Source organism: Myiozetetes cayanensis, unplaced genomic scaffold (assembly GCF_022539395.1).
Source record: "Myiozetetes cayanensis isolate MyiCay16 unplaced genomic scaffold, myiCay2020 scf1, whole genome shotgun sequence".
Taxonomy (NCBI): Eukaryota; Metazoa; Chordata; class Aves; order Passeriformes; family Tyrannidae; genus Myiozetetes; species Myiozetetes cayanensis.
Genome location: NW_026086604.1, coordinates 35936846 through 35961510, shown reverse-complemented (window position 1 = coordinate 35961510; position 24665 = coordinate 35936846). Strand labels below are relative to the sequence as shown.

The window sequence follows — 24665 nt, the reverse complement described above, 5'->3', positions numbered from 1 at the left end:
TCAGCTATTAAAGCCCACCAACACCACCTCTCAGCCATCCCACTCTCTCCCACAGTAGGAGAATTACTATGGACAGAGGCTGTCCAAACACACGTTAGACTGACTGACTGTAGTATTGTAACATCACTTCTCTCACATACTGCCTCCCGAGATGAGTCACTCAAATGTCAGTAGTAAGAGGGGAAGTGATGTGGGGAAAAGATAAATGTAGAGAAACTCAAGCAGAGAAAAGTGCCTGGAGAACCACCTTAGGATGGCCATGAAAGAGGGGATGGTAAAGAGGAAAATATGAGCCCTCAACTGCCTTCTTCCACAGGGCAGCAGGGCCTGCAGGAGTTAACACATGAATACATGGCAGGCAGTATACACTGGATAACAAACACAAAGTCTGTTCTGCTGAAGTGTCATAGCATGATTTGGGAAGTGGTGTTTGAGCAAAGTGCTGGAAGATAGATTATCAGGTGGTTGGAAAGGGGGGAAAGAAGGGAGGGGAAGGAAGATGGGGGTAAAAAGTGTTGTTAAAGAGTGACGGGAGGGAGAGAGGGAGGGAGGGAGGCAGGAAGGAAGGCAGGAAGGAATGAGGGAGGGAAGAAAGGAAGGAAGGCAGGAAGGAAGGAAGGGAGGAGGGAAGAAAGGAAGGCAGGCAGGAAGGAAGGAAGGAGGGAAGAAAGGAAGGAAAGTAGGAAGGAAGGAGGGAGAGAGGGCAGGCAGGAAGGAAGGAAGGAAGGAAGGAGAGAGGGAGGGTGGGCAGGAAGGAAGGAGGAACAGCAGGCAGGAAGGAAGGAAGGAGGGAGGGAAGGAGGGAGGGAGGGAAGGAGGAAGGGAGGGAGAGTGGGAAGGAAGGAAGGAGGGAGGGAGGGTAGGAAGGAAGGAAGAAGGGAGGGAGGGTGGGCAGGAAGGAAGGAAGGAGGAGGAGGGAAGGAGGAAGGGAAGGAGAGGGAAGGAAGGAGGGAGGAGGGAGGAGGAGGGAAGGAAGGAGAGAAGGAGAGAAGGAGAGAAGGAGAGAAGGAGAGAAGGAGGAAGGGAGGGAAAGTGGGAAGGAAGGAAGGAGGGAGGGAGGGCAGGAAGGAAGGCAGGCAGGAAGGAAGGCAAGCAGGAAGGCAGGAAGGAAGGGCATGATCTGCTGAAAGATAATATGCATTTCAAACATGAATTTTTCCAGAAATAACACTAAAATGTAATCTTTGAGACTAGGTCTGATAACACTGTAGAACTTGAATATCCTAAGCACAACAGCTTTGAAGTTTATCTGCCAACTTTTGCACATTTCACAGAGATAAAACAGCTAAGAAAATACAAACTCTTAGACTTACTTCCTGTTGTAAAATCATGATCAATATTTTGCTCAGTCATGTGTCTAAAGAAGTTAAAATGTCACCCTGATACCCAACATTGTTTCCACTTTCAGGAAAATTAGTTTTTAAAACAGATAGTGTGTCTTCCTATTTTGTGTTTTATTTCTGCACAATTATAGCCTCTGTGAAATGCTTACTGCCCCTTAGACAACAGGAGTTCACTCAGGCATCTCAGCATCTCAGAAGACAAGTTCTTCAAGCAATCACTCTCCACTTATTTAATCTCCAACAAGAATTTTAGGCACTGCTCTTGATGATTATCATTTCAAAAGTAAATACAAACATTTAAATGAACATACTGTAAATTGAATTAAATTTCAGATTATCATCCAAATAATTCTATTCATTCTGATCAAAAGTGTCTGCTGCAGCAAAAACATGAAACATTTTTCTTAAGAAATATAATAATTCATTTGCACATGAGAACACTAATACAACTAGTCTACTTGCCCATGGCTACAAAACTTGTAGACTTACAAATGCTCCCTGTTAGAACTAAGCTATTTATTGCCCATGGATTTATTTTGTGTTGTGCATTTTATCACGTATAAAAAGCTTTGTTACACATTTGATTTGTCTTTGGATTTTAAAGGAACAAAACCAGAGCATCAAACAATAAGACTTCAGTCTCCAAGGCTCCCTTTGGCAGGCACAGAGCCACATGAGAAGATAAAGCCTTTAAAGTACTGCGCTTTTCCACAGACGAGCCTGGTGTTCGCACCAGCTCCCCACTAGAGGGGGATCACGGAGTCCCACAGTCCTCACCAAAATCCTGACATTAAGAAGGAAATGTGAAAGAGAAAGGTTGGTGTGACTGCAGTAGGGCTGACAGCATCCTTGGTGCAGTGAGGACCACGCTGCGTGGCACATGGCACAAAATTTGTCCTTTGGTAGCTGGATGTTGGGGTAGGCGGCAGGTCTGGAGACCCCCTGGTGAAGGATATAGAGGTGGAGGATACAGACTTAGACGGTTTGAAGCCATTTCCCTAAAGAATTCACAGGAGCAGTGAGAAGTTTGAGAAGGTGCCAAAACTGACCAGTGAGAGGAGAATGTAAATAAGGTGTGAATGTCCAACTGTGTGTAAGGGCCAATAATAGACCATATATAGAGAGTTATTAATAGAAGGGTATGTAAGGTTCTGTTCGCAGAAGATGTATAAATAAGGCTGAACTGAGCAATAAAGCAGACTCTCTCTGATTATCATCATACTGTGCCTGGCATTTATTCTTTCGGCCGTCCTGACTACAACAGCTGGAACAATAGCACCGAGGGCAATCACCACATGTAAAGAGACCATGACTTTGCCTGTGTCAACAGGCGGGTCTTGGCTGCAGCTGCTGTGGCATTCAGTGTGTTGCACTCCTTTGGAGGTGAAGTCTAATCTGATATCTGTCTGCATTCTGACAGCAGCAGGTTTTTCATTAAGATCTGAAGGGAAAATGAAGAGTCCCAGAAAGGGGAAAACAAGCAAGTGCTTCAAACCATACAAGAAATTACTCCAGTTTACCCAGAAACAGATTTTTGTCCTGTTTTAGGCAGTAGGCTCATCAGAGCAGGGACTTTCCTATGATAAGGCTGTATCACATTGAAAAACTACACCAAAACCTCTGTGTAATACTGTAATGCATTAAGAGTTATAGAATTAACCTGTTCAACAGGAAGATGTGATACAAAATACACTCATCTGCTGCATAAGAGAGAACCATAGTGCAAGAGTATCTTTAGGTCTCTGCATCCTCTGCAAGCCTCTTTTCTTTCCACTAGCTCAATAGAGATAAGAATGGTCTACTCAAAACAAACAAACAAACAAACAAACAAAAAACTACAAAACCCTCACAAAAACCACACACACAACAAAAACACAACAACAAAAACACCACACCATAACACCAACACCACTTGAATATGAGGAAGAACTTCTTTCCTGTACAGGTGACCACACACTAGAACAGATTGCCCAGAAAAGCTGTGGAGTCTGGATATATTCAAGAACTGTCTGAATGCAATCCTGTGCAATGTTCTCTAGGGTGATTCTGCTTGAGCAGGAAGGTTGGACCAGATGACCCACCGTGGTCCCTTCCAGCCTTACCCACTCTGTGATTTTGTGGTATCACAAAGACAAAAAAGAGATGTATTTAAAGCTAATGTTGACACCCCTAGACTAGATTCAGGTTTAATAATCAGCATTAATAAAGGTACTGAAAGATAGGCAGTCAGCACTTTCTGGTCCAAAGGTTTCTGTAACTTTGACGTTCTGCTCGAGGATGTTTAAATTCCATACTAGGATCCTTGGAACAAGAATCACCATTTTGTACTGGATTGTTCAAGCCCAAAGTAGAACAAACTTCTGATGTGTTTTTAAGATGCTACTGTGTTCTTTAAAGGTGGTGACAATTCCAGTGAATTAGTGATATATTTTTTACACAGTAGTTTGGAAACTTGCTGTTGTAAACACTGTGGTGCCAAACATTGTCAGCAGGTTCATAAATGGACATAGACAAATTATGGACTTGTCAAAAAGAGACACTAAAGAAAACACATAGAGAGTACTCCTAGTCCTGTGATGATAGATGAGTAGGGAATAAACCAAAAAGTGGTCAGGCTCATGTGCTCTTCCTACACAGCATCCCTTGTTAACCCTGCTACCAACAGCACACTGGATGGACTGCTCACCTGATACAGCGGGGAATTTATTCTGTCCCCATGTCCGGAATCAAGGTGATATTCAGAATAAGTTATTCACAGAAAACATTCCGTCATTAGGGATCTACAAACCTAAATTAGACAGGCAACCTAACAGAAAATAATAATCAATACCATAATATTTCCTAACAACACACCAACAGGTCTCATGTCTTTTGTTTTAGCACTATAAAGCCATGCATGCACACTAAAATAAATAAACTGATGTTGACATGCACTTAAGAAACTTAAAAATCAAATTATTTCTTCCACAAAGTTGGAAAAATGTAACTCAGAGGGAGGCTGGGGAAGTACATGAAAAAATGATTCAGAAAGCGAAGTAGCAAGGAAGTAGTAAGTGTTTCTGGTAAAGTGTTTTTTCCCCACCATGTTTCATCCTGTGTATTTGTGGTTCTCTGGAGCAGTTCTGACTCTTGTGTGCTCTTTTTTATTTCTAACATGGCATCAGATATAAACATCAGATGACAGATTTTCAAAAAGATGCCAAAAAGTCTACAAACATTACAAAATTTGAACTCTTTAGAGTACAGTCTACAAACAATATGCTCTGTAACTCTTTTTAATATTTAGGGGAATCAGATATGCAGAGAGGAAAGACCCCAGTGGTTTCACAAACCTTGAAACTCCCAATATAATATAATGTCCATTCACGTGGACAACTTCATATCCCATGTATCTGTGTCCTACAACTAGGAATAATGACAGAGGCTATAAGATTAATGTTCTGTATTTTGATAACCTTCACTTACAGATTGATTTGAGACAGCTGCATAAAAAGTGCACACTCACAAGGGGTGCCAGTCCCTGATATGAACATAACCATGTGGGTTTCTTTGAACAATCAGCTGCAGTGCATTGGCAGCTTATCGTTGTATGGTTCTCATTCAGAGTACAAAGAAGCCACACGTCAATATGGCAGGAGAGGTTCTGCTCAACTTGTTAGCTAATGTTTTGATACTTGGTAGTTATGATGGTTCTATCCAACCAAAATCTGTCAGTTATTTGATTACTGATTATCAGTGACTGGCTTGACACACCAGACAGTATATTTTTCAAAATAATAAGAAGGGTGTGAGAAACTCCTTAGCCCTCAAAAAATATATTTTTCTCTTGGAAAAAAAATAATTTTGAGCCTTTTAACACTCCAGCTGTAAATCAAAGAATTGTAGTAGTGACTTCTTCAAAATCAGATAAAAACTCATGAAGGCAAATCATAATAAAGTGCTAATAAAGTTGATCTGTTCCGTGAACAGCTCAAGAGACTCGCCTTCACAGGAAGATTATGAAGTTATTCTGGGTAGCAGAGCAAACCCCTTCAAAGGATTATTCTGTATGGAACAAATTCTGAGAAACTTCTCAATTTTCATCCAGTTCCCACTCAACCAAAAGACTACTGATCCCAATCCCTACTTAGAAAAAGCTGACAGACATTAGTAAGGGGCCTGTCGTAAAACAAGACTTTCTCAAAACTGAGTAACGACCTGAGATTCTGGCTTTAAAAATCAATAAACAAATGAAAACACTACCCTTAAATCCATTCCTTTCTCTACCACTGAAATACCTTTTATGTCAATATGAAAAGGCCTGGGATGGTAGATATTTAGACAAAATCAGAGTCCCTCGGATGACAGATTCTGGCAGGAATCAAAGTCACTGTATATGACCTAGCACATTTATCAGTTCTGGAAGCCAGTGTCTCTCAATAAAAAACTCAGTAACAAAAAACATGTATTTTTTCCCCTGTCTGGGGCACTGACTGCTCTGTGGAAATCTGCAGGGTCCTAAGCTCACTGAGAGCAAAAATGATCTTTTAAGCTTTGTTGCTGACCTTACTGTATTCCCAGCTCACACATAAAATATATAATGACAAGATAATTTATGTCAGAAGTCATCTCTGAAGTTCAACCATTTCACAGCAGCACCAACTTCAAAGTTAGCTACTAATTCAAAGTCAGATCATGTTGTCCAGGTCCTTGTCCAACTGAGCTTTGCATATCTCCAACAATGTAGATCCTATAACCCCTCTATATATCCTTTTCTGTGTTTGCCCTCCTCCATAATGAAGATTTTTTTCCTCCTTATACCTTATCATAATCTCCGCCATCGCAACTTGTGTCCCTTGCCTCTTGTCCTTTCACACTTCCCAGGAGTCTCTGTTCAGGAGCCCAGGCACAAATTGTCTGTGATCACCAGAGTGACATCTCTTGATGGACTCCTGAGTGATACCTCTTTCTGAAACCCCCTCAGTCATCCACCTACATGAATGACCATGTTTCACCTAAGATTACATTCAGATAAGCTTTCCTGGCTCTTACAATGTCAGTAAAGTTTCTACTAGCTCTGTCCCTTGCTGCAACGTGCTAGTGTGCACCTGCCACCCAAATGCCAGACCAAACATAAGACAGGCTAATTCTTTACTAGAAAATACACTCTGAGATAAATCACAACTCATCTTCTTATGACATATCTGATTAACAGTAAGGGGAGAAGAAGGACTCTACTCCAACATTTCTTCACTCTTACATGATCTTAATGTCACAAATTTGATATAAACCCACACAATCTGGAATGTCTTGTGACCATGAAAAGCAGATCATATGCTATAACTCCTTTCTTTATGAATACTTATTGCTAAACTACTGAAACCCTAACTGGCTATTGGCATCCCTATAATGAAATACTGTTCAATGTACTGTGTTTCCTCTGGCTAAATCAGGCAGTTTGGAATAGAGCACCAAGCTCACACTCCATGGGAATCAAGGGGAAATGTGCCAACAGCAGAAATCCTCCTGGCCTCCCTAGCACCAGAAACAGGCCCTATGGGGGACTTATACCTGATAAAACCATCGGCAGCTGATGCAGCAGGAGGCAACATGAAACACCTGCCCAACCTGGGGTGTAGGTCCTGCCTCAATTTAATTGGCAACCACAGCCCGTATTACAAGAGCTTGTGACATTGGGAAATCTTCTGTTCAAAGGTTCCTGTTTGTGCTCTGTGCACAGTAAAAGACCATAATTTTTAAATAATTCCTTCTCAGATCTATGAAACCATTAGAATATCAGATTAGGACATAATCATCAATAGGCTTGCTTGAATCTATGCTGCTGTTGCAATAGCCCACTGCATTTTTTCCACTCTCTACACTATTTACTGAGAAGCTAATTATTACCAAAGCTTCTTTCTTCAATGAATGCTGTACCATGTGTAAATTAATCTCTTGAAAACCTTTGTTCTGAGGTCAGAACTAGGTTATACAGCTATTTCTTGTTGTCTGTGTAAATAGCAATTACAAGCTCCAGAAAAGTCTGGTTAGTCTCATAATACCACAGGAAAGAAAGCATCTTTCCTAACATCTCATCAAGGATGAGAGATTTGCTATTGCTCTCATATCTTCCCAACTCTTATTTCAATGTATACAGGCTGTACATCAAAATACTAATATTAAAGTGAGTATTGCATCACCACATCTTAATCAGAATTGCACCTAAAACACATCAGTCTGGAAATTTTGAGCATGATGGGTTTTTTCATATTTCTGTCACTGCTGAAAACCAGAGTGGAGCTGAAATTCTGTTGTGATTCCACATAAACACCAGAATTGCTCTGCTAAGGACTTTAGAGATAAGAAATGTTCTCCCGGACTCACCCAAGTTTGTCAAAGATCAGCATATTCCAGTTTCATTCACAACATGCCATAAAAGTGGAGGAGAGAACAGTACAAATGACAAACTGTGGCTACCCAGCTAGGTCCAGCATAAAGTCTTTTTTCCTGATTTGAGAGGGATGAAATGAAGACTTACATTAGTAATAACAGAAGACGACACAGCCTAGTTATACAACAATTATGTCTAATTTCAACAGCACAAATATTGCATAAGCAACATTACAGGAGGGCAAAATGGGGAAAAATTCTGTCTTGCCATTTTACATGTGCACAAGAATTTATGAGGTGATACTTGACTTGGCAATGAATTGTTTCAGGAAGCAATTGACTAAGCTGTTGGCAGTGACCATAACATACAGTAATTAAGTTCCAAATCCTCACAAGGAGACTGAACCAAGGATATGACCAGGGCACACAGCTTTAAGAAAAGTGATTTAAAAACCAGAAAGTTAGTTATTAACAGCCTGAAGGAGAGGTTTAAGGAAATAAAGTTAATGGAATTGATACAGAGGTTGTTTGAAAATATCTTTGGAGAAGTGAGACTATGTGCACATACTCCATGCCACAAAAAAAAACAGAAACAAAAACCCATGAAGTAACAAAGTATTCATGGTTAAACATTGCAGTTCAGTCAACGTAAATAAGCTTCTTTTGAAAATGCAAATGCAAATAAAAGCACCTTACTAGATCATGAAGCCTAAGGCAAAATCAAGTAGAAGAGGATGAGAATGTTGCCAAGGGAGTTAAGTTATAGATCAGTGCACTTGGTTTATGCTTCCAGACTTGAATTTTTCAAGGCTTCTCTAGTGGATAGATGCCAAACTGCCACTGTGCCTATCTCTGAAAGCAACCCTAATTTCACCATAAAAGACACAACTGCAGATCCAAGAAACACAGATGACAACACTGTTAGCATTAAACCTCTCCTGATTAATATTATGTAGGAGAAGGGAAAGAAAATCTTCTGCTGAACTTCTGCTTGTTACAATTGATTTAAAGAGTTAAAGATAGAGCAGATCCAGTCTGCGGATTAATCGTCAGGCTCCAAGAATTTTCAGAACAAGATGACATTACCTGAACAAAGAAGTCTGTAATCTAAGATCAGAGAAATTAGGTGAAACCAAATCATGCTGGAGCAGAGTACAGGGTACGCTGGAGATACTGTACAAACCTTTGTAGTTATGGTGTGAGATACTACATCTCAGGTCAAAAGCTAAATTCACAGCTAAAACACACTGAACAAATGCTTGAATGGGACATCAGGGTAGTCCAGAATCATTCCTGACCGTTGCTCTGCTCTCTATTAATATCTCTGAAAGAGGGCAGACCTTGTGTAAATAAAATTATTTTAGTTGGATCATAAAAGGAAGGATTGCAAAGACACCTTCCAAAGACCCTCTCTTAACAAAAAAGTCATCCGAGTGACAGCAAAAGTATTCTAGGCAATTGTGAGGCAAACCTTCAGATGTGGCACTGAAAAGGTAAAGAACAGTGGGACTACTGAATTATTTGCAGCATGTCAGGAAACACTCCCACAGTTGCTGTGGCAAACCACTTGTGCTAAAGAATTATCTACATTGCAGGATAATAAAAACATTACAACATCTAATATTAAACAGGAATCTGTGTTCCCTTTGAAAAGCCTAATCACATGCAGCATCCTCATTTCATATTACACCAAGAACTACTGGTCCATTAAAAAAATGAAATTAACAGCAGGAAGTAGTGACGTATATGGAAACACTCAAAAGACAACAGCTACAAACAGTAAGCTAAAAAGAAAAGTAACAGGAACCATAAAAAAATCTAACTGAGGGCTCTTTCTGTTCTGGCAAAAGGTTTGTGCAGAAATAATAACGTAAACAATTAAAAAAGGAAAAATAGGTCAAATCTCATGTCCCTTTTCTAACGAGATGGACTAACTCTTCAGAGAGAGGCTTTCTTTCCACCGTATACAAGGTTAGGAAATAAGAAGGAGAGATGGGGAGAATGACACAAAGCCAAAAAAATCACAGCAGTTCTCTCAGCACTCACAAACATGGGCATAAATTATCTTGATGGTTAATGAAACCACAGTATCAATATTTTCATCTATCTCCTCATTTGCCCACAGAAGCTGCTGACATGTAACATTCACTTCCCTATTTCTTAGGAAAATCATTGGCAAAAATGTCAGAGGGTGTAGGGGAAACTGTCAGTTGTGTGTATTTATTTTTTCTTCATGTTTCAAAGTATAAGCACAGTTTATGTCTACTGGCACACACAGGAGAATAAAGGAAAGCAGGAATTAATAAAAATGAACATTTTTCCAACTGTAATAAATGTATACAGGCTAAGAAAAGGAATGAAAAAAAGTAAAATATCCTTGTTTTTAGATTACTGACTATCAATATCAACCAAATAGTAAGAAACTGAAAAAGCTACACAGTTATTACTGTCAGATTCATAGGTCAGGCTCTTCACTGTGCCAAGTTCCTGGTTTGTGTGTGAAGCAAGGAGCACCACAGAGCAGGTTATTGTTCCCTATAGTCTCGTCCCAGTAAACATGTAGGCTGAAGTGCCCTGGGTTTGCCTTTATCTGTGCTAACGGGAACAAATATACTTTCAAACTTTTCTTTTTCCTTCCCCTGAACTACGAAGGCCAGGAAGGAAAAAGCGAGGATTTTGGTGCAGGACAAAATCCTGCCTGCTCTCAGTCTGGTTCTTGCAAACCCAAGTGGGTGCATGTGTGTGTCTGCACGTGCTTTACAGCCCCACAGTTAGATAGAGCAGCTTGGAAAAAAGACTGCACCTTGATGGATAGTTGACAATATTACAGACTGGCAATGCCAACGAAGACAGAAAACACAAAGTGATATGGGTTAACTATACAATTCTGAAAGTGTTATTTATACGACTAAGCATTTAATAAAAGCATGTCCAATTCCAAAATGTTGCCTGCAATCTGTTGTCTTGGATTTAAAACCAGACTGTTCATGTGTAGAAGGATTAAAATAACCAGTTTAATTTTCAATGATAGATTCTCTAATGAAGGCAGAATAGAAAACACTCCTTCCCTCTTAGTGCATTAACTTTTACGAATAACTAATTTGAATCCCACAGTTCTCTGTGTTACAAGGCAAACGTCTCTCTTAGGAGATGAGAATCTGCAGCTGCATATTATCTTCTTAGATCATAACCTTGACTGTTATCCAGCAAGCAGTTGCTCTTCCATAATACACTCCTCTAGGAAAGTCACTCAGGACTTTTTTCTTGTAATGTTGGCTAAGCTACTTTTGAAATAATAAACTTTGCTATGCCTCTCCAACAGTCTTCTCTTGAATTTCAAGTTTGCAGATTGCATAACAGTGTTATGCTTTTCTTCTCTCCCACAGTTCCATAAACTCCACAAATTTTGCTAAACTTTAACTGCTCCCCAGTTCAGTTCATTATGTGGCTTAATGCTGGGACAGCAAAAAGGCAGGAATGACCAGTATCTCATTGGCAACAGTGTGTTCTATGGACTAGGGCATCAGATATCTCTGGGGTTAAATTGCTGAACTGGGATTTACAAACCAAATTAGTTATTCCAGTACTACAATGTCTGAAAGTCTTACTAGCATTCAAGCATCTAGGAATCCTGTGTCAGTTCTCCGTCAGTTTTGAAATAAAGCATCATGTGTGACCATGGCCAAACAATTTAATGCCTTTGAACTCGTTTTCTACCAGTTTGTTGGCAATAGCAGAACTTGTCTCCCCCAAACTGATGTTTTAAGGATTACATTATTTGTGCTTAGGAAGCACTTAGGCATAACAGCAAATACTTGTGGAAACCTTCAAGGCTTTCAGTTCTTAGGTGATCTATAAATTTCATTCTTTACCTCTTAAGAGCCATGACTGCACCGTTAGCAAGAATAACACAAAATTTTGGAGTTAGTATTACAAAGCTCTTTTAGAGTATTCACTCATGCTCTGTGGTCAGTCTAGGAACTGGTCCTGATTCAAGCATGCAGCATGGAAAACAACCAAACAAGGAATCTCCTTTCCCCTTCTTCAACAAGTGATAGGTTTTAGATAGAAAAACAGTTAGGCCTAGTGGTTTGGGCAAAGAGCCAAGGAGAACCAAATAGGAAAACCAAGGCACCAGGAAACTGAAGCAAAAAGAGAACAGAGTGCCAGCAAAGATCACAGCAGAAATTAGAAAGTTAGGTACAACTGAAGCAAATCATGTCAAAGGCACACAGACATGAAAAAAGGCAAGGAAGAGACTTGAGCAGCCATCTTGTTGTGCTCAAATCTGGGTTTATATCCTCTTCAGAAGTCCCATCTTCTAAGAGACTACATTAGATCTTCTCCCACAGCAGAGAGTAGACTGAAGTAGCCATTTAGTTAGAGTTAGGAACAGAGTTCACAACAAGGATAATCATGATAGCACCCTCAGTATCCGTAAGTACAAGCGCCTGCCACCAAGACCTTGTGGGAGAAAGCAGAGTAAGGAGAAGGCAAAGCTGTAATTCTGCTCAAGGAGTGGAAAAGAATCAAGTCTTTTTTTAAAGTGTCAAGAGATTGCTAAAAGCTGTTTTGTCCAAGGTTACTTGCCTGCCTCCACGGGCATGCAGTGCCACCAAACATATTACTACAGGTTGTGACTGAACACTGCCTTTTAGCCCAGCACAGCTGCAAGAAAATTCGATGTAAAATGTCTATTACAGGTAAAGAGTGAAGACTGGTTGCAGCTTCTGGCAGAACTAAACCAGTAAGCTCAGATTAGATGGAATAGGGAGCCCAGAGAAGGGGAGTCACTCCTCATTCTCTTCTCAGTCTCTTTTCCTTTACCCAACTTCTCTCCACTTGCAAAATTTTTCTTTAGAAGAATTTGTCCTATTCTGCTCAGTCATTTCTAGTTTGAAAAACTCATTTCTTCAATGAATACTGAAACTCTCCATCCTGGTAGAAGTAGATCATTGCAACTGCCACCTCAAAACTGTTTTAGATGCATATGAGCCCACATAAGAAGCCCACATAAGAAGCCCAAAGCTTCTCCACACAAAACTCACTGAAAATGACTCTTACAAAAAAACAGACAAAAGGATAAAGAAGTTCCAGTGTAGACTGTTAATGCCACTCTTTGACCTGGTGTCTGGCAGCTTCTATATCTTCCACAATTCAAAAAATAAATTGTAGATTTTGCACAGAAGGGAATTCACATTTGCTACCCCTGAATATGTCAACAGTTCTTCCACAGAGCTTAAGTGAGAATTTTTTCAGGTGTTAGACAAGCTAAAAGCATGTTCGTGCTAGTACCTCAGCCCGTTTTTGCACCTGCTTTCCTGAATTCACAATACAAAGCATCCCCTGAAAACTTCAAACTATATGTGACTCAGCGAAACAAGGGTCAACCAAAGCTCATATTGGCAGATTACCCAGAAACAAAGTATACTTCAGAGACTGCATGTGCCTACTTAGGTCAAATTAACCCTCAACAACAATAAAAATTTAACACTGAAAGAACTTAGCAACTAGCAATCTCAGGAGTCACAAGCTGGTCATGTGTGCTTTTACAATCACGGTAAGTTTATCTTGTTGCTGGTTTCCTGTTTCCCTCTATACTGGGAGGGGACAAAAACCTCACAGCTTTGTCCCACTACAAAAAAATCCAAACAGAAGTCACATCAATTAGGGCATTGCAGAGTGCACAGCACATAGAAAAATGCAGAAAAACACTTAAACATCTGCACATATGGGACTAGAATGCCATGTAACACAATTCACTAACAGTCCTGGAATTGGTGGTAAGACCAACTTTGCCCATGGAGTGCTGTGTAACCCTAAATGTTATTATGTTCCTAAATGGTATCTGCATAATGTGTAGAAAATTGCTTCTGTATAAATTACCGAGACTTAGAAAATAGAACTCAAACCATCTATTTAAATATTGGCATGGTTCTTCTGTGTTTTTACAGACTTTTGTCCTCAAAAGTTGGATAGTGTCCAATCATTATATCTGCTTTGTCCTATTATTAATCTGTTACTCTTAACCTGTCAAGAACATAGCTATCACATGAATTTCATCATTTCCTTATAAGACACATTGTATTTAATCACAGATAACAGTATTCACCTGCAATGATTCCAAAATTTCCAAGACTGGCCAAGCCTTTTGGTAACAAGTTAATTCTCTACCATAAAACCTGGGCAGTTTCTGAGAACGAGTTCCAGACCTCATTGTGATGCTATATAAACTCTTCTGGAATCTGTTCTTTTTTGCCTCCTGTTACATTCACGACTGCCTATTCTTCATTCACGGGTCTTTTGCTGCCAATATGCGTAGAACTAATTCTTTTTTCACAAGCAGGTAATCAGTGCAATCAACTAAGGCAACAGGATTTACTCCTTGGTTTAAAACTTTTCTTTTAGCGTTTATTACTTGGATCATAGTCCCATTAAAGTAACTGGCCAAAATCCCCAGATATCAGGTATTAGACATTTATATTAGAAACTACTGTCAACAAGGATTAAATTCTGCTTGCCATTCACACTTACCCAGTCCTTCTGCAGCTTATAAGTCTCTGCATAAAGAGGGAGAGACATGCGTGCATGCACATCATCTCCCAGACCTTCTATTGCAAATACTGTTTTATTTTTTAGCCTTAATAAGCTAATAAGAAAATTATTAAAAAGATGTCAAGGTTAAATAACATTGGTAAAGAATATCAGAAGTTGGCAAAAACTACATTTCTGTGTTGAAAGCATGATGCCTTTTCTCAAGAAATGCTAGGAAGGGGATGCACAGCATGCAGATATCTGATTTCAGAGCAGGGCACAGAGACAACCTCACACTGAAGACTGTAAAGACTTGAGTAGATAAGCATAATGCTGACAGCCTAACCTAAAGCTCTGTTTGATGAGTACCTTAGGAAACATTTCTTGTGAACAAAGAAAGACTTAATGGTTTAAATCAGATTAAGGGTCGGATATGATTTTTGCATTGTTACCTTCATTGCAGCAGATATTTCAGTGACTCTGAAAGAACCTACAGAATGAATTAATCTGCTCTTCATTATGCAACAGAAAGGAACATCTTTTATTCCTGTACAGAACTGATTCTGGTCCTTCCAGCAACTGGATTTTCTTCTGTTCTAGTTGAAAAATGTAGGACAGACATTAATAGTTTTTAATCTTCCTGCACATCTTGGAAACAATTTTTTAATGATTTTCTGCCAACACTCTTCTACTGAGAGCTTTCACATGGTTCACAGCTAATGTAATCCTACATTTTAAAGAGGATGGATTACAGAGAATTATCCTCCTGTTTATATTGCAAGTGGTGAAAGGAACCTTTTTATTTTCTCTGATACAGTTTTATTTCAGAGCAGTGGCCTGGAAACAACTGTGCCATTATGGTCAGCTCGTGCCTTCGCTCACACCACCACCTGATTAATTAAGAAGAAGAGACATCTTTAAGGCATAAATTTCCCTGTTTCCCTTCATTTCAGAAGTAGTGAAAGGATTTTTTCTTTTTCTTTTTCTTCATAAACCAGTATTGGTATTATCATGTGATTCACTTTCTCCTGCTGGCTTTCATTTCTTTTTTGACTGTAAGTTCACTCAGCCTGGCACTATAGGGAGAATGGGAATACAGATACAATGGGAATCCATTTTTAGCTGCTTCCATTTCACTTCGTTAACAACAAAAATAAACTGCAGTAATTTGCTATTCCTGTCCTCCTCTATCTCTATGTTATACATCAAAGGTAAGGGAGAGAGTCAGTTTCATTAGTTCTTCATTTGTTCTTCCCCCTTCTCCAACACATACTCTTGGCACGAAGGTGAGGAATAAAGATTCCAAATAGTTCCTCTCTTTCCTACACCTAAATCAGGTTCAGGTAAATCGCTTGTATAAGTGCTCTGTGGAAACATGCACAATCTAATATTTGATAGCCAGTTCTATTTGCTGGCAAGAAACAGGCTCTCAGTGTTAAGACCTTACTAAAGATTTAACGTATGTGGTGGCCAAAGTAATGTTGCATTACAGGCAGTAGAAGTCCTTGGTGAGAAAGTTTTCTGGAGAAAGATGCACAAATGTCTCCTTCCAACTTCTGGGCAAAAGGCAAGAAGGCCCTTCACGCTCTTGTTTTCATGGAACAGAGAGAGGAGTATTACACTGATACGTACAGCCCTCTGCTTTTCCGTGGTTTACAAAGATGTGTTACAGTATTAAAAACTACTTATTGTTTTGGTCTCCTTTCCAGACTGATTGTAAACACAGATGTTTCAGTGAAAATTAAAAGACTCGTATATCACTATCAACATCCTGGTTTCTTCAGTCAAGGAAGGCAGAAAACACATCTTTGCTGAACCTCATACAAATATGGAAAAAAAAAAAAAAAACAAAAAAACAATTAACTCAGCATCCAAGCCACATGAACAACATTTTTTGACAGTATTAATTACTTCAAGCAGCTGTTCCAGAGGTTACATAAGCTTCGTAGTCTAACCAATTTCACCATGAACCTATATATCCTAACCACATACAAAGGCCTCAGCTGTGTAGTAAGAAATAGTGGAGTTTTGGACTACAAGACATGGGATATTACCCAAACTATACAGGCTATTGCCTAATTTCTATAAAAGAAATTATGGCACAGAAGGTAAAGAGACTGAGGAAGTAACTGCAGATTGCTCTTCCAAACTTTTAAAAAATAACACTCTTTTTAAAGTCATCATTTACAAAGGTCATTACAATGATAATCTGAAGCTGTTCCACAGTTCTTTGGTCCAATGTAATAAAAAAGTCATAAAGTCTTCAGTCCTAAAAAAACCAGACTGATGCTCCAGTCAATGACTAGTATTAGATAGTCACTTCAGATCTCTTCAAATTAAAAGCTGGTTTCTGTAGAACTTGTCAGGTTTTATAATAACATAATAGAGGGTATAATCTGGGCCAAGTTTGTTGTGTTGGGAACGTACCCATTTAAACTAAACACTTCCATTTTCATACTATTTCTTATCTCCCTGACTTGTCTTTCTCCCAGAAGGAGAGGAGAATCCTTATCATTTGCCATGGAAATAATTTGTAGTTCCTTAAAAAATGTCCTACTATATTTGGCCCACTGGAAGAAGATCCAAACTTAATGCACTTGGTGCTCAACATATTTCTAGGCATCACTGGTGCACAAACTGCCAGCTTATTTTGTAAAAAACATAACTACACCAGACTGCTTGTATGTAGCCAAAATAGGAATCAACTGCTGTTTGTGTTCAGTAACTAACAAATACAGTGAAAATCAAGCCAAATATCCATTCAGAACATATGAACTGATTTCGAACGACTGCATAAACTAATGCCAACGTCTAAACTAAGAAAACAAGATTTCCTGGTCCCTTGATTAAAATTATTGTTTAAAAAAAAAAAAAAGTCTTAGATGTACTGCTTCATAAACATTTACGGTGGTCACAAGCACCTGTGAAATTATTGCTCAAGAATAATACTTGATTTGAACTATTTGAGAGGGAATTAATATAGCAGCTGTTTGTGGATATAGCAGAAGGAAATGCAGCTCATCTGTGGTCAAATAAACTGCTCTGAATTTTCTTGCAATATGGAGCAGAAGATGATGAACCAGCTCAACCAATATACCTATATGCAACTGACCTTGAATTCAACCAGCTACACTGTCATTTCCTGCTGTAAGAATTAATCTACAGAAGGATCTGTTTGCAAAATGAAATATTCACACTGTATTTAAAGTGTATTATGAGCCAGTCTTTTCCTGACACAGAATTTCTGCATCAGTAATTATTTCTTGGAAACCCGAGCTTAGCTGAAAGCTGCTTAGATGCAAGAGACCAAAACTCTGGCTTGCTCACCTCCAGCTGATGTTCTTCAACTGTGCCAGAATTCTGTTTGTGCAGCTGCTGTGCTGCTTTTAAAGTAGGTGAAGAATGAAATCCCTTCATGACTGATTAACGTTTTTGTTTTGTATCTCTGGGTCAAGCACATTTTTCTCTGGGCTCATCTGGAGCAGATAATTATGAGGTTTCTGCAGATGATCAACAGATTCCCACATACCACCATGACTGTTTGCCAGTGATCCTTAATAAAAAAGGGGAAAGGAAACCTGATAGATTCCCAAGTTCAGTTCTCAACACAGTTCATGTGAATATTTCTTGATCACCAAATGCTAGATCAGCCTTGAGGAAAAGTACTAAGCAGAGCTGTTTCATCATGAACAAGCTACTTCCTGCCTCAGGGGAACACTGCAGTATTCTGAAGGTCTTCCTGCCCATATAAATCACGTTGTATGTATTATGCCAGGTAACCAGAATGCAGAAGTCATTCCTTTGTTTTCCCTTTGGTTGATCAGTCTAACCCTTTCAAGTAATTGTGCTTTTCCAGGACCTGCCTGGAATCAACCTGCAAAGGGTGTGTATGTGTAAGTGCCACTTAGGCACGTGGTTTAGGGGAGGACATGGCAGTGTTAGGTTTATGGTTGTCCTTGTAGATCTTAAAGGTCTTTTCCAATCTAAATGATTCTATGATCTGACTCAAGTCAACCTGGAAGCCCCCTATGAGTGAGTTTTTATGGAAGATTTTCATGGACCAGTGCAAAACAGCAAGAGCAGACATCAAAATCTAACCCACAGCTCTTAAAGCAAGTATTTGAACAACCTTAAGAATTAGATTGATGGTGCAAGTCCACAAGATTTTTACACTTAGTTAGGCAGTAGTTGCTTTAATGTTTTTATATCCTTTTCCATAAAGCAGTTCTACTCCAGTAGTCTGGTACTCCTGAATGCTACAATAACAAATTTTTTGGTGGTGAACAACACAGAGAAAAAAAGAAACATAGTTTCAGGATCTTGAGGAATTATGATAGATAAATAAGGCATAAATAACTTAAAGAGCTCTGAAAAGTCTTGAGCTTCTTTAAAACCAATAGTGCACAACAAATGAAATAAAAGATGTAATGCTGACGTCACTAAACATCAGGGTTGGTATGTCTTAAAATTAGTCTTGCAGCCCAGGGTCTAAGGAATACTCCAAGCTACTCCTTGACAAGTATAAGCAATGGACAGTGGGAAGTGAAGTAATATGATGAAGTGTTCCTGAAGGGCAGGAGAAATAGGTCCCAACATTTCGGGTTGCCTAGGAGCCCAAATGGAACACAAACCCCATGAACAGCTGAATTATTTCAGACTGCCTCATCATTTTGCTTGTGATTCAAAATGTTTTAATTCTTTTATATCTTATAGAGCATACACAGGACTATCACATAATCTTCGGTTTTCAGGTATGTAAAACTATTTCATGAACAAATTGTTCTACGCTTACTCCGACTTGATCCTAGTTGTTATTACTCGCCACAGAAATATTTCCAGTGGCTAGTTCCCCCCATCTATAGCTATTAGTCAAGGTGACATAGGAAGTGTTGAAATGGCAGATCTTATTAGAACACTAAGAGGAAAAAAAAGTTAATAATTCTTCAAGTTAACTTTATGCCCAATTAATCATACAGTGGGATGAGTGCTGGAGGCATTCTTTCCAGATGCATATCCTAATTTACCTGCACTAAAGCACACCTCAGGAAGACAGTTTTGTGGTTGAAATATAAACCAGGCTGAGCTAAGAGAAATTCTCTTTCGGACTACCAGGAATTCAGACTGTGAAATAAAATCTTTTGCATTTTGCGAGTGTTATGCAATGCTGTGTCGCTCTTACCTCCATGGGAAAGGCCTTAAAATTAACCGTGTGTTCAGAACCACGCTGGTTTTCTCTTCCCCAGTGAAATCGAACATCGTGTAGCTCAAACTCATGTCCCCGAGGTAATGGCCCGCCTATTAACACTGGGAAAGAAGAAAAGTGGTAAGGAACTTGACTTTCCAAGCAGAGAAGCCACTGAAGCAGAGAACACGCTGTATTCTCCAAATACAATGAGTAGATTGCAGCAAGCTTCTTTTTCATGAGTAGTACCGGAGAGGAGGAGTGACGTTGACAGACTTTAGACCTTTACTTTCAAAGTACTGTGCAGGTACAGAACACGAATTGAGGCAGTTACTTGAAACTGCTGTCATACTGCACTCTTTGTTTTATGATGCAGAACAGCTGGATGCACCACCAAAAAAAAAAAGTGGACCTTTACCAGTCAGAAGAATGCATATGTTTATTGCTCTTATCAAAAAATCTTATCTGTGTTCTAAACAGATGGCAGGGGTTCTGAATCGAACTAGGAAAGTTCAGTGTTTGATCTCCATCACCTATATTTGTTATGAGTCACAGAAATTGACAGAAAACTTTGATTACAAATATATTTCTAGGTAAAGGTGTTCAGTCATATACCACCTGTCAGGCTTCTGAGACACAGAATGCCTCCATATCAAAATATAATCAGACCTATGCACCAGAGCAGCAACGACATACCTCATTTAGCTTAATGGTTGCTTCTAGGCAGCCAAGGCTTTTCTTAACTTTACTTTTTTAAACATCTGGAATTTCTTAAAAGCATCTGTCCACAACTGCAACACAGGCACACCAAAAAAATTATATAGCAACTCAATACTTTTGCATTAATGGAGACTTCCACCATAAGTAGCAAAAGCAAGCAATCGTGAGGCCCAAACTACTATGGAATTAATCAGTGGAAATGTTTTGCCCAGGGATTTCTGAATCTTCTTCAAATCAAATATTACGCCACACACTGGAGGTAACTGCCCATTAAAATCATTGAATACTGGCTTCTAGGCAGGGCTGGATTTTATTTAAAGGCACTCACAGTCTTCCCCAGAATCCATTAAATTTTAACTTACATTTCATGGACTTGGAATGAATCTTTTACAATCTTTGATAATTAATAAGGATTATTTAGCTGCATAAACTACATCTTTGGGAAATTCATTCCATAATATAGTTATTTTGCTACAGAAACTATACAGCCTGAGTTTGGAGCACAAGACACAGTGTGATACTAAAACATAATCTAGCAATTGAATCATATTGCAACCGTACATAAACAAAACTGAAGATTCAGAACTATAAAAAACTGAAAGAAAACTGATTATTTATGGTTTTCATAACCATCAATTAGGTTGGAGGAAAAAAAAAAGTCAGATATTTCAACTAATCCTCCTTTAACAATTCTTCACAACTAATCGACCAGCCATTAGGATTTCTAAAATGAATTTCTCTAATTGTATAGATTCAAATTTGCTACTTAGTCTTGTTTTATCTGTATTCTATCTATACCTATATCCCCTACAGGGAAAATCTACAAATCTGATGAACACTGGGGAAAACAGAAGTTGAAGTATTTAAAGAAATCTGTACAAATAAAAAGAATCATGATACTCAATTAGTGCTATTTCTTAGGAAAATTTAGCATGTTCTCTGTTTTTAAATATTGCTCCTAGGAAAACTGTAACTAGAACACATGTTCTCTATAGGATGTAGTCATGGATCTCCAGGAGCTCCACAGAGTTTATTTCCAAAGCTTAAGTTACAACACTGATCCCACAATAAAAGTATTTTAATGCATAAAGCAAGTTTATCTTTCCTTTGCCTTTCATTAGATCTTGATTCTTGTCAATGTATGAAACATCTTTAACTTCACTTTGCCTTTCAGCAATTTTTGAGCCTCATTAGAAAATGTTTCTGAAACGATGGTTCACTGTGCAATCCACTGCTGGCTTAAGAGAAGTCTCTCTGTTAGTAGGATATGCTCTAAAGCATTTTTCAATACACAATTCCATTACACAGTTGGTCATGGTTCTTCCACTTAATGCATAACACATGTACCAGCATCAAAACGAAAGCAGCCCGTGAAAATGTTTGCAATTAAATAACGAGAAGGATTTGGGAATTCCAGATGGACTGCATGTCTTGAATTAAAGGATAAAATCAATCACCAGTAACAACAAATTGATTTTTAATATGTATCTTAATCAGTTTACTTTTTTCCATAAAGAAGTTTTCCTTTGCCTGTTAACATTACAGTAGATGAGGATCTCTTGCACATTAATTGGACAGAGTTTCAAAAGCATTTAATGCTCAACAGTTCCCATCAAAATAATCTAGCTAAATGGATTTGTCATCAGAGATCCCCTGTGAGGAAAAGAAACTGCAGGAGTTTCCGCAATCCCTGAAAATTGGCCAGAATACTAGGTCAAACACAGCTTATTAACTCTTTTCTCCTCTTGGTAGGGATAATAAATGTTGCCTTCTCCCTCCCAAAATTGGAAAAATTATTCCCAGTTTACAAATGGAGAATGGGAAATCACGTAACATAAAATCTAAGGAAAAGTTGAAACTAAACCAAGATTTCCTAAATCATAATTCCATACCTCAGTCATCAACTTTAATTCTATTTCACATTTTCTTATAATTCAAGACCCCTCTGTCTGGCATCACACTGCATTCAAGTACAAAAAGAAGTCTTTCTTCTAACTCTCTTAGTGGTTTTGCAAACATATTTAGGTGTGTTGGTCCCATTTTATTAATTATTGCCACTAAGTTACAAACTGCCCTTGGGAAAGGTAGGATTGAAGGAGCTGTATTTTGGCATGCAAGTGATGAGGTCATTTGTGGTCTCTCTCACTTTCTCCACACGAGAATTAAAGAATTCCTGATCCTGTGGGGAAAGCCTTATCCCTTGAGAAAAGAGCTCTGCTTCTTATGAAGGCAGTAAAACTGACCGGAAGTACAATATTTCTGTTTTATTGCAAATCTGCAAAATTCTTTGGAAAGAAATGAGTTGCAATAATACATGGAAATTATCAAAGAAAGGCAATTATAAAGGAAAGCATCATTATTAAAATAACAAACCCCTCCTTTCCAAAAAATTCAGTGTAAAACTGAACTGACTCCCTCACTCTCAGCACAGCTGTATTTCCAAGTATTACTGGGATATCAGAAGGAAACAAAAGTTGGAATGTCTCATACTTTGACAATGTTCAGCTGTTTAAATGCCCCCAAAAGGCTATTACTAGCTCAGACTGGTTAGAATAACATAGATGCTCTTCCAAACACACAATAAGAACTACCATAGCGCTGGAAAGCACAATGGACTCTTTTCTCCCTACTTTCTTTTCTCCTTCATACAGAATAGTTTATCCAGTTAAAAAGCTGAGTAAGATACTGCAATTTCACTTAAGTTGGAATTGTTTCTTTTAATGTTTGCTTCTAATTCATATTTGATGAATGACACCAAAAATGTCATCCTTTAAGAAACAAGGACTACTTTGCTACCTGGTCCTCATCAATACTGTGAGCACGTATAACTGGTGTATCTATCTTAAGCTGTCCAAATCTGTACTTAGTACTCAGAAAGGTCTTTTAACTTATTTGGTCTTTGGACCAAGGACAAACCTTGCCAGCTGTACAGAATAATTTGGCACTATACTATCTTAGCAGCAGGCTGGATGGTTTCTGAATGCAGACAGCTGTAATGCCAGTGAATTGGAGGACACCAACACAAGAAGAAATTCTTGACATGCTCTGAAGCAATTGGATTGACTATTTGAATGGGCACAACCGCTCACTGCTGGGAAAAGCTACTGTTCCTACACACTCAAGATACATGTACAGCGAGTCTTAAGGCAACACGAGTTTTAGCAGGGAAAGCCAGGGCCGTGTTTCAGCATACCTGATTTTGACTTCAGGGCAATCTGAATCGAATGCCCATCGTTGATCACTTCACAGTCACGACACACTACGTAGTTCGGTGACAGACGCACTTCCAGGAGCGAGGGGTCATATTTAGCTTCTCTCGAGTTCAAGTTAATGGGCGATTGGTACTCCCCGTTAGCATCGGGGAAAATCAGCCCCCACTCCACTCCTGAGGCACAAGGGAAGAGCTGTTACGGGGCGGACCCGGCACCCTGAGCTGTGGGCCAGCCAGACCCTCCGCGCCCGCACCCCCCGGCGCGGGCAGGGGCTGCTCCGCCGGAGCCCATCCCGCCGGACCCGGACCCGGGCACGGCCCCGCTCCCGCCGCCCCGCGCTGCCCTCCCGGCGGCGGGCACCGACCTGTCCCCGCTGCGGGACGGCGCTTCCCCGCTCCCTGCACCTCGGGGCGGCCGAGGGGGCGAACCTCCGTTCTCTCCGCCACCGAAATCCCCTCGCAGCCTCCTCCTCCTCCCCCGGCCGCGGTCAAAGTTTCTCCTCGGTGGAGCCGCCTCCCGCTCCTCACCTTCCTCGTAGCCCCACTCCGGAGCCTCCTCCCGGCGCGGCGGGGGCTCGGCGCCCTCGATCAGGCTCCTGTCAGCCATGGGCGGGCGCCCCGGGAGCGGCCGGGCGGGGTGTGCGGTGTGAGAGTGTGAGCGTGTGCGGGGCGAGGCGGGCTGGCGGCGCTCCGCACCGAGGCTCGGACCTCCCTCCGCCCTCCCGCCCCCGCCCGCGGCTGTCGGCGTGCGGAGAGGCAGGGGAAGGGGCAGGGGCAGGGTCGCCGCCGTGTCACTGTCCCAAAGGCGCGGTGGGGCGGGCGAGGGGTGAGATGGCAGCCGTTGCCCGCGCTGGTGTCTCCCGTGGGATGCTAATCCCCTGGTCCTCCCTGCGTCTTCCCCGCCTTCCCCCGAGGGCTGCTCCCGTCGCCTGGTTGAGTGGGTGTTTGCGCTGCCGCTCCAGCTGTGGCACAGGAGGTCTGTGCGCCCGGGGAGAGCAACTTCAACAAAGGGAAGGGCAAAGCCCTGCCACTGGGGAGGAACAGCCCGGGCGCAGGGACTGGCTAAGGGCTGTCTGGCTGGAATGTACACCTGTGGGTCCTGGTGGGCATCAGGTCGGACACGAGCCAGCAGTGTGCCCTTGCCGCAAAGAAGGTGAATGATACTTTGGGCTGCATTAGGCAAAGCAATGCCACCAAGTCAAGGGAGGCAATCCTGCCCCTCTGCTCAGCACTGGTGAGGCCACACCTGGGGTGCTGGGTATAAATCTGGGCTGTCCCAGAACAAGAGACAAGGACCTACTGGAGA

The 24665-nt window shown here is 40.4% G+C and overlaps 1 protein-coding gene across 1 annotated transcript in view; it reads right to left on the bottom strand.

Annotated features, from left to right (window-relative positions):
* The window catches only part of CA8 (carbonic anhydrase 8), a 50099-nt gene extending 26001 nt beyond the window's left edge, over nucleotides 1-24098 (bottom strand). Inside the window, exons 1-3 of the mRNA XM_050329098.1 lie at nucleotides 23888-24098; nucleotides 23342-23533; nucleotides 19426-19550 (exon numbers count right to left, since the gene is read on the bottom strand). Of these exons, the coding sequence (XP_050185055.1) occupies nucleotides 19426-19550; nucleotides 23342-23533; nucleotides 23888-23966 (396 nt within the window). The 5' untranslated portion in view covers nucleotides 23967-24098. The remainder of the gene's footprint in view (nucleotides 1-19425; nucleotides 19551-23341; nucleotides 23534-23887) is intronic.
* Between the last annotated feature and the right edge of the window lie 567 nt (nucleotides 24099-24665).